Source organism: Pestalotiopsis fici (genome assembly GCF_000516985.1).
Source record: "Pestalotiopsis fici W106-1 unplaced genomic scaffold PFICI_Scf_12, whole genome shotgun sequence".
NCBI lineage: Eukaryota > Fungi > Ascomycota > Sordariomycetes > Amphisphaeriales > Sporocadaceae > Pestalotiopsis > Pestalotiopsis fici.
Window position 1 is genome coordinate 1897152 of NW_006917102.1, and position 14128 is coordinate 1911279.

Here is a 14128-nt window from a genome sequence, read left to right on the forward strand (position 1 = left end):
ATTTGAGGCTTCGCGGCCCCCTTTTTGTTTAGCAACTTATTTCCATCGCATTTCAGCTGGGTTGGGTTTTTTTCCTCGTTTGGGATTTTCTTTTTGATTTTTTTCATGATGGCGACATGATTTTTGTGTCTGCCTTGGGACGATCCTCAGAGCGTCGGGTCGTGAAGTATTGCTACATATATACCTTGTGAGGAGGAGAGACAAATTTGGTTACTGGATAGCATTGAGGAGAAGAGTGCAGCTTCTAGTGCAGAATTCCGCTGTACAAAACTCCTTGGTTGCTGTAGGCAAGGTGGGCGGATGGTGAAAAAAGGAAGCCGGTGTCTCTATTAACATGAGGCTCGTTTAGCTGCTATATGCCGGACAAAGGATAGATACCGGCTAAGAATGAATGAAAGCAAAACTGTCAAAACTCTTTCGCGTCTCATTGCAATTGTGTATCGCCCATGAGCTAGTCCTATGTGAAACACAAGAGTGGTAAATTACAATTTTAATTGAGATGGAGGCCGTTGTATTCCTCTGCCCAAGAAATTACCCGATACGAATTCTGAATGACAACAAATGAGTTGGTCTTGAAATAAAGGAATAACCTCATGTGCAACACTACATAGACGTCCGTAGTGTATTCGCCAGATGATATGATCAGCTTGCTTAGTGCTTAGGCAGATTCAAGTATAGAAAAGGGAGTTTGCATCTTTAGTGGAACCCATCAAACCCCCGCCCAGCAGCAGGCCGAAATCCAAAAGCATCTTCTACACGCATTCACATTAACGGATCTGACACGCATCGTCTTTAGACCGGCACCAACTTACCTATTCGTTACCTTGCAAATCCGCATAAATATAACAGGTAGGCTTCTTGATTCTTGTTGATTACTTTACTTCACCGTCCTGACTAATTCTCGAAAAGAAGGATTGCACTATTCGCAGCCGCTGCCTGCACCTTTGATGATCTGATCTGACCATTGCCATGACGGGCTCGAAAGCAATGGCATCAGAGGAACCCATCAGGCGGCCGCAACAGCTGCCGTCAGCAAACCACGAGGTGATTGTGCTGCTAGAGGGCGTGCACCTGACGTTCGAGGACATCGACACGGCGCCCAAGTCGCACGAGCTCATTTCGTATCACCGCATCACGGCGCCGGACCAGGTCCGCGAACGCATTCAATGCGCCAGTATCGTCATTGCCACACAGTGCCGCATCAACGCCGACAGCTTGGGCGAGGCGCCTTATTTGTGAGATCCCCGTGGTTTCCTTCATCGCCCGTCACAGTAGGCCGGAGATGGTGAACCGGGAGAAAGAAGTATTCAAAACAGGCTGACATGTCCCTTTTTGTTGTTCAGAAAATGCGTCATCACGCCTACTGCTGGCACAAATCATATAGATGTAGACGAGTGTCGGCGCCGCGGCATCAAGGTGGCCAGGTGTGAAGGCTCGACCTCTCCGGCCGTTGCAGAGCACGCGCTGAGCATGGTAAGGCTTCCTGACTTGCTGCAACGAGCAAGAGTCTTCGTTGAGAGTACTGTGGTGTTTTCTTTCGCTGCATTGAGATTGACGGGAAATGACAGTACTTTGCCACCAGACGGAAAACTGTGATATTTCACAATGAAGTCCGAAACGTGGACGAGGAAAACAAGAACTCGTGGAAACGAGAGGGCAGTATCGCGTACAAGATGCAGCTAGCCAATGGCCAGGCGCCGTGTTCCATTGAGCAGGAAGTCGTGGGTATCATTGGATACGGCAGCATCGGTAGGGCAACCAAAAACCGCTAGGAAATGACATTTGTTCGCAAAGAACTAACATAATGGTATCTAGGGAAGCGCCTCGCCACCTTTTGCAAAGCACTGGGGATGGAGGTGCTCATCTCGGAGAGAAAGGGGGCTCTCGAGACCCGCAAGATCCCTAGCAGCCACGGCGACGACGGCGCCGCTATCGACCGCGTCCCCTTTGACCAAGTCATCAGGACCGCCACCGTCGTGGTGCTGTGCTGCACCTTTACCGAGGCGTCGCGCCACATGATTGACGCGGCCGAGCTCGGCGCGATGCGGCCCGAGGCCGTCATCATCAACGTGTCCCGGGGCGGCATCATGAACAATGCGGCCGTGGTGGCCGCGCTGCGGGCCCGGCGCATCTCGGGCGTCGCTGTCGATGTGTTTGACCAGGAGCCCGCCAGCAGTGCCGAGGAAAGTGCCCTGCTGGCCGAGGATACGCGGGATTTGAATATCATCTTTTCTCCGCATGTGGGATACCTGTCTACCAAGACTATTCTGACAATGAAGACCATGGTTAATGGCCATATCAAGAGTTTTGTACAGGGGGATTATTCCAAGTTTGAAGCCTGATTTAGTAACATATTCATGTTGATCGAATTCATTGAATTAAAGATTCAGGGTAACATATAGTTATCATTCAAATGTAATGACACTACTGCAGAACCTCGAATGCGATAAATACAATAATACATTTACAAAATTGACACGCAATAATGTTTGATAATAAAATATGATGGAGAGGATATATTACTACTCCTCGCAAAACGAGTTTCCAGTTGGGTTCCTTCTAGTATTCCCGTATTTTCTTCTTGTGTTTTTACTTTAATGATACACATATATAATATGTGAGGGCTTTACAGATTTCAGAAAATGTTAAAGAAAGACGAAACGAAACGCAACGAATGGTTTCTAGATCTTTGGTGCTGGCCTTTCGAAGAAAACCCCAATTAGTCTTCTTGTATTGTACGCGTCACTTCTCAGGTCTTGACTATCAATATTGTGTCCACCGGAGACTTCATACCAAGAAAACAAATGACAGACCAATTGCAGATAGCAATCGCCGTCAGAGATCTACACTTAGACACAAGCAGACCCGTGTTTCTTCAATCCCCCAACGTCATTTCAGACTCTGATTCAAATTCCTCAGGGTAAATAGAATACGGACCTCGTTACATGTTTAATTACACTTGGTGGATACATAGTGTTCATGGCACTTATAGCTGCAGAAACCTGAGGACTTGAATTTCTCCTTAGGGAACCCGGACCATATACCAGCTGCAATGGTTTTTGACTGGAACAAACCAGCAGTTGATTTGTTGACGCGGTGGATAACCCCCGGTCATCACAGTCTGTAATGAATAATAGGTAAATGCAAAATATCCTTTCATCAGGTTGCACATGTCACAAAGCAGCTACTTATAAATATGCCACCTGAATATAGCGTTTCGGAGGCTGTTGATTTCAGGGAGGAAGAAAAGGTTGAAATGCCGTCTATTCGCAGGTATATTGGAGACAATTATGCTTAATTTTGTCACCATTCTTAGATATAATTGTAATCTGAACCCTCAAAGTAAGAGTGAACGCTAAAGTACACCTGAGTATCAACAGTTTGTACTATGGGTACTTATGGTCTGTGCACCACTTGCAAATGCCCCGCCGAAAACCCCCACTGCAACCAAGGATCAGGCTGCTGCCCTTCCCAGCCTTGAGAACGTTGCTCCCTCTAACATTACCTACTAGTGTAAGGCGGTCCCTAGAAGAGACCCTACTAGAGCCTGACAAAGCTTCTTACAACACCAGAGGCGCCGTTGAACGGACGCGACCAAAACCAGCAACATTTCGCCATTGCGGCGCCAACTCTCCCTACTCTCTGATGCCAGCAGCTGCATTTCTTACTGCATTTCCAAGGTCGTGCGATCATGAGAGTAGCTCACAATGGATGCAGACTGGGCCGAGGTGAGTGCTTGAAGCACGCGTAATCACAGATGGTGCAGCTTGCGATTAAGCTTTGCTCTTCGAGATGTGTTTTCTGCTCTACGCGCTGCCACCCCCTCCCTCCTTCATACCAATCTTCCACATCGACATAACCAGACCGAGATCAGTGCTGACGAGGTCGACCCCCTCTTCAGGTTTCCCAGACACCTCTCCCTCCGCCGGGGCTTAGAGCACACCACACACCGGTAACGACACTCGCTTTCGATACGAGCCAGGAATTACTCTGGGCGGGCAACGAGTATGGCAGGGTGACTTCATTCTACGGGACGAGTATTCTCAACCAATATACTTCGTTCAAGGCCCACAGCTCCCAAGATGGCAAAATTCACCAGCTGCTATTCAACGACAAGGGCGTCATTGCCCTCGGTTCGCGTAGCGTCCACATGGCCATGCGACGCGGTCCGCCACTATGGAACATTCGACACGAGGCTATGAAAGACTTGCGATGCATGACATTTACCTCCAAAGGCACCGCCGAGATCATTGTTGCCGGCGAGCAGGACAAGATGCTTGTCATTGACGTGAACAAGGGCGAAGTCGTCAAGGTCATCCCCGCTGACGCCCACTACAAGATCATGAGGCGGAGTCGGTATATTTGCGCCGCCACCACTGGTTCGGCGGTCCATATTTTGGATCCTCTGAGCTTCAGAGTCATGAAGACTTGGGCTCCTCATGCCGGGATTGTCCACGACATGGATGCCCAGCACGACTTCATCGTGACCTGTGGCCTTACCTTGCGCTCCGGTTATGCGCAACCACAATACATGTGTGACCTCTTTGTTAATGTCTTCGATCTTAAGAATATGGTTTCCATGAACCCAGTCCCGTTCCCGGCTGGTGGTGCTTATGTGCGCATGCACCCGCGCATGTCTACAACCAGCATCGTTGTATCTCAGCATGGCCAGATCCACGTCGTGGATTTGATGAACCCGAATTCAACCAATGTTCGGCAGACGGGCCTGTTGGTATTCCCATCTGCATTTGATATAGCGCCGTCGGGAGAAGGTATGGCTCTGGCCGATAAGGAATGCAACATTCACCTCTGGGGTGCTCCCTCCAAGATGCACTTTGCTGAAGTCCCTACGCCAATTGAATGGGCTGATCCTGAAACGCCAACCCCGGATGTGGACTGGGATGATAAAACGTATGTCGACATGTATAATGCAGTAGCTTTCTTCGTGACATTTTACTGACTTGAGGGCAGACCATTGAGCACAGTCGGAATGCCCTATTATAGGGAGGTTCTGCTGTCGGCATGGCCGTCGGAGGCGGTATATGAAGTTGGTGCAGCACCCCCAAGAGACGAGCCCGCTTTCATGACAACCTTACAACGTAGAGACTGGGGTTATTATGGCAAGAATACAAGGGGCCTGCGCCGAAACCAGATCGAGGATACCCGAAGATTGCAAAACACGAAAGAATTTGGCCTCATCAACAAGCCGAGATTCCTCAGCGAGCAAGCTCGTGACATTGCACACTCGCCGGCAGGCACACCAGCACCTGAAGAAGTACCCAACGATCCTCTCTCAGAGATTACCAACAACCGAGCATTGGAAAGCCACAAAGTTAGCGTACCCGAGTTATACCAAAGTATCGACATACAGTATAGCAAATTCGGCATTGATGATTTTGATTTTGGGTAAGGACTACACCCATCTGGCATGGGTCATGACAGCTAACTGGTTCAGATTTTACAACAAGACAGCGTATGCCGGTTTGCAGAACCATATTGCGCATTGCTATGCAAATGCCTTTCTGCAGACCATGTTTTTCACGCCCGCTCTACGGAATGTAGCTCTTCACCACACGGCTTCTCGCTGTTTCGACGATACCTGTCTTTTGTGCGAGCTGGGCTTCTTGTTCGACATGCTTTCAAAAGCAGGCGCCGCTCCTTGCCATGCTTCGAACCTCTTGAAGGTTGTCAGTTACTTTCCGCAAGGTAAGAAGGCTTACTGAATCATGCACTGGTTGAATCCTGTATTGACAGGACTCAAGCTGCCAATCTGGGCTTACTGGATAATCACCCGCATCATCCATCGCGATCCATGATGTTGCAGCAATTCGCTCGCTTCTTCTTGCCTCAGATCGTTGCCGACCATTACAGAATGGAGCATTCAGACGCCATGAACACGGTAAGACAATGTCCTAGACTCTACTAGAACAATTGGCTAACTCCAAAACAGCTTCTCAAGACAGACACAACAACCAACATCAGATGTCACGTTTGCGGCGTAGAAGTGAGCAAGTCAGCGCCGTCATACTTTCACGAGTTGAACTACAGCTCGCCCAGTGTAAGTACGAGCAACTGATTCAAGTCTATTTCACTAACGTTGACGAATTAGAAGCCCGGATCACGGCACGCAAAGAGTGCTCGGGTCACATTCTCCCAGATTCTTAAGAAGAGCATTGAGAAGGACCAGAACGCCAAGGGCTTTTGCCACAACTGCCGGGGGTACAAGATGCTAAGTAGTAGGCGGGTCACTCATGAGATGCCTATCGTGCTCACGCTCCTTGCGCACAATCTCAATGACGAGGCACGGAGGCTCTGGGCTACTCCGGGATGGCTGCCAGATGAAATAGGAGTTATCATCACTAACAATGGTGATTTCTTCTGTTACGAGGGCGAAGAGTTGAAGTCATTGTTGGATAGACAGCAACGCGGCCAGCTGCAACATCGTATGAAGGTGTATTCTCTCGCAGCCCTAGCTGTAGACATTGACACTGGTCTGAAGGACTCACATCTCGTCACAGTGGCAAACGGTATGTGACCATCATTCCTACAACCGCCCCGCTCCCAGGACTATACTGATTTGCAATTTAGTCGCTCATTCCGCAGAAATCGCGCCTGCCAAGAATCAATGGCATCTCTTCAACGACTTTCACGTAGTTCCGGTGACGCGCGAAGAAGCTCTGGCCTTTAACTCTTCGTGGAAATTGCCTTCAATCCTTACATTCCAGCTGAAAGACTTCAACAACCACATTGACCATAGCTGGAAAGAAAAGTTGGACGCGAGTCTACTCTACCATGATATGAAGTACGTCATTCCTCTTAACGTCAGAGCGCCTATCACTAATATTTTCTCTAGACCGGACGTCTCTGAGAAGACATATCGAACCTTGGATGAAGGCACAGAAAAGGTGACAACAGATACAATCATTGCTATTGACACTGAGTTTGTATCAACCTCGAGCGCCGAAATCGAGATAACTTCCGACGGTGATGAGAGGACGATCCGACCAACGGTGCATGCATTAGCAAGAACATCAGTCCTGCGTGGAAATGGCCTGCACGAGGGCGTACCGTTTATTGACGACTACGTCCACATCAAAGACCCAGTTGTCGACTATCTAACGGCCTATTCAGGAATTGTGCCAGAGGATCTGGATCCAAAGCGGACGAAGCATACTCTCGTTCCATTGAAGATTGTCTACAAGAAGATGTGGATACTTTTGAACCTAGGGTGCAAATTTCTCGGCCACGGCCTCAAGCAGGATTTCCGTGTGATCAATATACACGTCCCGCGCGATCAGATCATTGATACTAGCGATTTATTCTTTGAGCCAGCTAAGAAGAGAAAGCTGAGTCTACAGTTTCTTGCTTGGTTTCTTCTCAAGGAAGACATTCAGCTAGAGACTCACGATTCGATTGAAGATGCAAGAACGGCTCTTCGATTGTACAGAAAGTACCAGGAGTTCACCGATGCAGGTGTTTTCACATCGGTACTCATGGAGATATATCAGAAGGGGTTCGCTATGAACTTCAAGCCGCCTTCCAAGCAAGGCAACTTGGCGGCCAATGTTCCTAGAACCGATACACCCCCGATCGAGGGTGGCGGTCCAAGTACGCCTATTCGCAAGTCTGGCGCCGGTATTGGTCTCTTTGGTGCGAGTCCCGGTTGGAAGGAAAGCCCTGCTTCGTCGAGACTACGATGAAATACAGCCTTGACAAGTATTGCAAGGAGCCGATGTGGCTGAGCGACTGTGCATCGCAGGAGGCGAGGATTCTCCAATTGGGATCATCGGGGTCGGCAGTACCGCAGCCATGGGGTGAAGACCAACGTTACAAAGCTTACCCTTATCCTCCAAAAAAATACGACGTATTGTTCTGGGACGGAACCATGGCTCATGGTGCAAAATGGGACAAGAAGATTATTTTCTTTGTAAGCGGGCCCGAAAAGTGAGAGAGTTGGCCGAACTGAAAATATCAAAAGGCATGTAGCATAGCGTTTTATTGCTTTGACACATTGCATCCAACGATACATGACATGGTCATCTAGATTAGACAAGAGGATAAAAATCAATATAAGCAATGAAATAAACTGTCTTGATTCTTATGACATGGAGATAGAAAGACTTCTCCGACAAGACAATAAGAGTTTGTAAAACCTGTGTTCGATGTTGCCGTGGGCTTGTGCAATCCAACTGCTTCGAGAAAAGTATTGTTCCTGTCTCCATGAGCTATGAATCAAGACGATCATTCCGATAATATTTCTCTGTATACACGAAGAAGTATTATAACTGGCAATTCATTGTAAATAATTGTTTGTCTATAGATCGATGACTAAGAACACAAAAGCTATCAACGGCGCGGTACTTTCATCACCCATCCACCAAGATTAGATCCGATTACCAAGTCTGGACAAAACGAAAGATACAAGTCCAAAGTATACCCTGGTTGGCAGGACGAAAAAGCGTCAATATTTGACCTTGACTCGGACGTCTTGTCTAATCGTATGGGATCAAAAGTCCCGTAGCCTATTTTCTATTTCCCTTTTTCCTCGCGAGAGCCGGCGCCGAGTTCTCTTTTTGGCCTTGGCCGTACGTATCGCAAAGGATGGGAAATCTGGCCCACGGACTTATATGATGTAACTTGTTTTTTTTCCCCCGTCAAGAGAAAGTCTGACTGGGGGGGGTTCAATCCAATTTGGAGAAAATGCCATCATTTTGAGTTTCAATGGCCTTATCCTCTTGAAAGAAGAAGAGGAAATCGGAGAAGACACAAAGTCTATCCCACTAGTTTATTGCCGGTTGCGACGAGATGCATGTCAGATCAGAGTTGTGCGAGTGGAGTCTTGCATCCAATGAGCGAATCAATTTCAGTATAACCTCATTCGACTGACTCGTTGGGATGTCTGTTGCATCTTTGGGTCTTTTCCGCCATCCGATTACCATGGACTTTTTTTCAAACGTGTTGTAAAAGTGGGTAAAATTGGCACTCTCCCCGGATCTTGCGGCAGTATAGACTGGAAATGAAAATGAAAATAAAAATAGAAAGATGATCAATTGATTGCTTCGAGTACCTTGTATATCTGCGTGATTGGGAGCCGACCGTGCTTGCTGTGGTGTTTGTTTGAATGGAACCATTTGATAGATCATGCTCTGTACCATTGTTGGACGCGGCAAACCACCCTTGAGAGGTTTTTGGACCGGTTTTTAAGGCTGAATTCGCTCAAAGTGTATACATACCCACGAGAACACTCATTAAACTGCCCGCATCATAACACTCCCGACTCTACAAAGCTCCCGAAGGACCGGCCAATATAGTGACATGTGCCGGTCCTTTTCGGAGCGCGCCACATTCGCGCTGGGGGATGATGCTTTCAAGGTTTTGTGAAATAATGCCGGACGTGGAGTTGGTTCTGCCACTCCCTGCGACCTAAAAGTTTAAAAAAAAAAAGATTGAATGGGTGGAATTCCCATTTCGTTTTGGGATGAAATGCCATGTCTCACGGCGTCGGGACGAGAGAAAAAAACGAACCCCGGTATCCAAGCAACATCTTTTCACACAGGTGGTTAGTTAATATGCAAGTTGCCAGGGGCGCAGAATGCCTAGAATTGTCGTATTTCCATAGTTTGGTGAATGAAAAGAGAATTATCTGTCTGCACAACTCTGAACCATGTCGAAGCAATTTTGTTTCCTTGGCGGCGTCAGTTGTCATTGTGAGTGTATACTCCCCTATGGTCTAGGTCCCTGATGTGTATTCGGTTTCTCACTTATTTACCGAATTCGATCTGAGATGGGAAATGCATGGTGGGCCAGGTTGTGATGCGGGCAGAGATATCCAGCTTCTCGGGGCGGGAGGATTGCGACAATGCAGACAGAAGTTCCAGAACAAGAAGAGTTCATTGGTTGCTGGGGGTGATAATGCAAACACACATCCATAGATCTGAAGAGGTGGTCTCGGGGGATATTGTAACCCTCAGCTTATTTTCCCTTACCCCTTAGATGGGAGTTTGGGGTGGGCATGGCATGCAAGTCGGGATTCCAGCAGGGAAGCCAGTCCAATAAGAGGATGCGCGCAAAACACCAATGGCCTGTTTTGTCCATGTTCCTCGCGTGAGCAGCAGCTTTTGGTCGGTCGCAAACAAGTCGAACATGGGCTGGTGGGAAGAAAAAAAGGTTCAAACGTCATGCAGTCCGGAGTATGCACGCCAAGGAGGTCGCAGGCACAGCTTCTTCTTCTACTACTGCAAGACGAAGCCCAAGGGGCCTAGACGGGGACGGCGGGACGCACGAGTGGAGCCCATGTCGCCCATTTTCATGTCTGCCGGGTGGCACTGCAACGAGGGATAAGGAAAAGAAGAAGAAGAAGACGTAGAGAGAAAGAGAGAATGGCCCAAGTCGGTCATAGTGCCGGAGCATATTCGAGGATTAGCACTTGGCTAGGGCGCTTCAAGTCTAGCTACAGGCCCGCGGCATTCCTCCCGGAGGGAACGTCTTTGCTGGAAATGGAAAAGTCACAGAAGAAAGTGTGAGTGTCATCGAAGCTTTTGGTGCCAATCGACAGAATGTAGTGTATGTAATGATGCCGTGGAGAGTTGAGGGCGAGGTTGTCCCTTTATCATGGTGGTGGTGGTGGTGCTGCTCATAATAGTGCTTGAATCAGTCAATTTGTCGTCGTACGACGGGTTGGATGATAACTGCTATCATCTGCCGAGAATAATAATCATGGTGGCTCTTTGGCAGTAAGATTTCAAGATTTGGGCGGTGGCCGCATTGGAGTAACAATGGAACCTAGTAACCTTAGAGAAGAGAGAATGCATCCATGCAGTCATACTTTTTTTGCTGGGTGCATGTATCACATCAAAGTGATATCGGAAGGCTGGTGGGTGACACATTTTTCTGATAACGCCATTACAATCAATTATAATAAGCAGCAATAGATGGAATTCGTATGGATGGATGGGGGACAAAGGCATGGATAGGTATAATCATCTGGGGTCGTGCAACCGCGCAAAGGTCAAGATTTGGTGCGTGCATAGCTGGGCTGGGCTGGGGAAAGTCAGGGATGGACATCTGGAGTTGAGCTGCACTGCTTGTTGCCAGCCAGAGATGCAGATGACTACCTACATACCGACCTACTGTGCCTGGGGGTCCTCGGGTTGTCAGACTCATCGGTGACTCTTGGAGCCCAGGCAACAGGCAGGTATGAACTTTGTGGCATCATGTTGGCAGCAGGTAGCTCAGAAACTTTCGGCTGACGAGTCGTGTTGCACCACATCCGGAGGTGACCAAAGGCAACCAGTCAGTGGGGTATGAGGGGGGGTTCTAAACCAGGCAATGAGATGGATCATGGATTATGGATGAAATGGGATGTTTGCTATGAAGCTTGCGTGTGGGTGAGAGACGGACGACATTACTACCACCTATGATGAGAAGTGCGGGTGAGCAGCCTCTGGTTGACGGCTGGAAAAGAAATGCGACGATAGGCAGACGAAGAGCATGAGCACTATATGAACATGAACGTGGCGGGTGATGAAGTGCGGTACAAACCCTCGCTCGGGGTATCTGTTTATGTTTTCTTCTTCTGAGAGCCCTTTGTGAGAACCCTTCTCTGCAAAATACCAAAGATTGAGTAACGCACCATGAAAGGACCCCCAGGATAGTATGAAACCTCACCGAAGCAACAGCTGATGGTTGGTGCAGGAACCAACGCTGGTCGGTCGCTAGGCATTGGGGAGTCTGGCGCGACTTTTTTTTTTTCGGTTGCGAGGGGGGCATCGTACTTGCTCCGCAATTATTCAGTAGCAAAAATACTCGTCAAAGGCAATGTATCCACAATCATTCGTCGACTGCCGCCGCCGCCGGGTCCCAAGTGGACTTGTGCACTGGAAGAGTTTTTTTTCTTCTTCTGCTTGCCCTTCTTCTTTCTTTTCTCTAGGTAGGGTTGGAAAGGGTCGCAGGTTCATTTCTGGTCACGAGCAGAGTTGCCAGGTATTTTCCGATTTTTCTTCCTGTTTGTTACTGCATGCAGCCCACGCACTGTGCACCCTTGCTTATGTTCCCCGGAGCATCCTACCCTTTGGGGGTCAAGTGCGAGGCTGACGACAAGAGCCCAGAAATTTTTTTCTGCCAGAATTTTTCTTCTTTCCTTCTGGTTGCCCATCTCTTGCTTGCCCATCCTCGTCGCCTTGGCCCTAGCTTCAACCCTTGCACCCCATCTTGCCCATGTCGTTCGATGCTGTGCCAGCGTTTCCCGCCCCAGCTTGTCTGTGTTCCATGTTCTGTTCAGTGTCGGCCAATCACAACGATGATGGAACTGCTTTGGGGAAGAGATCAGAGCTTGCAGCCGAACGCCAGGATCGCAAGATGGTGCATGTAATAAATGCAGAATGCAGGATGCAGAAACACAAGATGCCCATTCAAGGGTGGTGCAGTAGGTAATCGATTCCAATGGCTGTCAGGCTCTGGTTGCTTGGGTTGCTACTGCAAATGCAGGCTGCGGATGTGTGTCTGCTTGTCCTTGCGATGCACATTCTATATCTGATGCTACCTCATAACATTTCTTACCGCTTTTTCAAGTCCATCATGTCTCTTGTATGCGAACGAGGGTCCTTTTTTTTGCAATTGATCTCCCAACCAGGCCTTCTTGGTCGACTGTGATATCATTCATGCATTCACCGTCACTTTCCGAGTCTCTTCCTTTTTATGGTGTTTATTATTCATCACATTAATTGACTGGGGCACACTTCCTCGGCAACACAACGGTCATTACGGTCATTATCTGCGAGGACAAGTCCCATAAACCGGCGCAAGTGCCCCCTCATGCGCCCCCCGACGCCCAGTCAGTGTCGAGCCGATACTAGGCAAGAACAAAGGCAAAGAATGACAATTGGTATGTAATGAAAAAAACAACTCAACTGGATCACTTACGTACAAAAGTGGCGGGTTCAGCGTTAGCTGCTAAAAAAGAGCTCTGACGGGCAGAGACAGAGGGGAAAAAACGGAAGACCCCTAAAACACAGAGTCGACCACTTGGACCGCGCCGCCGGAGAGCACAAGCCAATCAGTGGTCTTGCGACGGAGCCCAGCCTTTTCTCCAAGTCCACCCTGGTCCCTGCAACCGTGCAACGCTGCCATGCTCCGGGTACCTCCCGTGGGGCCAAGAATTGAGCCTAGACAAATGTCACTTTTCATTCCGCATTACCGACACCAGAGCCCAGAAATTTTTTTTCTCTTCCCTGTCTTCTCGTCTATGTGACTTTTTTATTTTTTATTTTTTTTTTTCCCTCCTACCGTCGATCACTCCGGCGCCCAACCCAAGCCAATGTACAGTGCATTTCCTTCTTGAGTGTACAGTGACGTTCATCGTAGAGCTAGCAGAGATGGGTAATGGTGTAGAATATTTCGGCGTGTGTGTCTTCTCAGCGCAGCTGCCGCAGCCTTGACACATCCCTGACGTCGTTGTCCTGTTTTGTTGGCTTTCATCAGGCGCCTTCTTCTCTTTTTTTGCTGTCCTACCCCTTTCCCTTGGTCTCATGTTACACTAGGCGCCATCGACATGTTTTTCCTTTGAGAATGCTAACAAGAAGAAGACGACGAAGAACAAATCTTCTTTTCTCGGTTTTCTTTCTAGTTTTATCGGATGTATTGGCAGCAGGGACCACATGCTTTGCTGCTTTACCATGTTATAGTACTACCTCCACGATAGAATGGACCCGATGCACTACATACCCTGGGAATGAATGAATTAATCCAGTACGTACTGCCACCACGAACCCACGGTACAGATCATACTCGACCCATAGAGCTAAGATATTAGCCAGGGTCTCGTTCAACTATGACACTAGGTTACGGGGCTACTCGACTTGGAAGTGCTTTTCTCTGCTGCCTCCCATATTGCCTCGCTGCTATTCGTCACTCACATCTGCGCACTGTTCAACTTTTGGCACCCTTTTTTTTTTCCCTCTTCCCTTCGTCTAAGAGTCCAAGACGTAGTAGCGTAGAGGTAGTGTAGGTACTAGGTCCTACGCCGCCGCCGCCTCTAGTATTCGTTCCTGTCCCTTCCCTCATTCTACGTCTGCACTTTTTTTTTTCTTTCTTCCCCATCATCCAAAGAGAAGAAAAGAAGAAAAGTCCG

At 48.4% G+C, this 14128-nt stretch overlaps 2 protein-coding genes across 2 annotated transcripts; both read left to right on the forward strand.

The window, feature by feature from the left end:
- Positions 1–987: 987 nt before the first annotated feature.
- PFICI_14312 (uncharacterized protein) lies at positions 988–2342 on the forward strand (the record flags this gene model as incomplete). Its single annotated transcript, XM_007842893.1, has 4 exons — positions 988–1235; positions 1344–1473; positions 1569–1749; positions 1816–2342. 4 exons carry the CDS (start codon positions 988–990, stop codon positions 2340–2342), a joined length of 1086 nt encoding a protein of 361 aa, XP_007841084.1.
- Positions 2343–3707: 1365 nt separating this feature from the next.
- PFICI_14313 (uncharacterized protein) lies at positions 3708–7700 on the forward strand (the record flags this gene model as incomplete). Its single annotated transcript, XM_007842894.1, has 9 exons — positions 3708–3728; positions 3902–4911; positions 4972–5406; positions 5456–5706; positions 5763–5899; positions 5951–6058; positions 6110–6527; positions 6589–6802; positions 6854–7700. 9 exons carry the CDS (start codon positions 3708–3710, stop codon positions 7698–7700), a joined length of 3441 nt encoding a protein of 1146 aa, XP_007841085.1.
- Positions 7701–14128: the final 6428 nt, after the last annotated feature.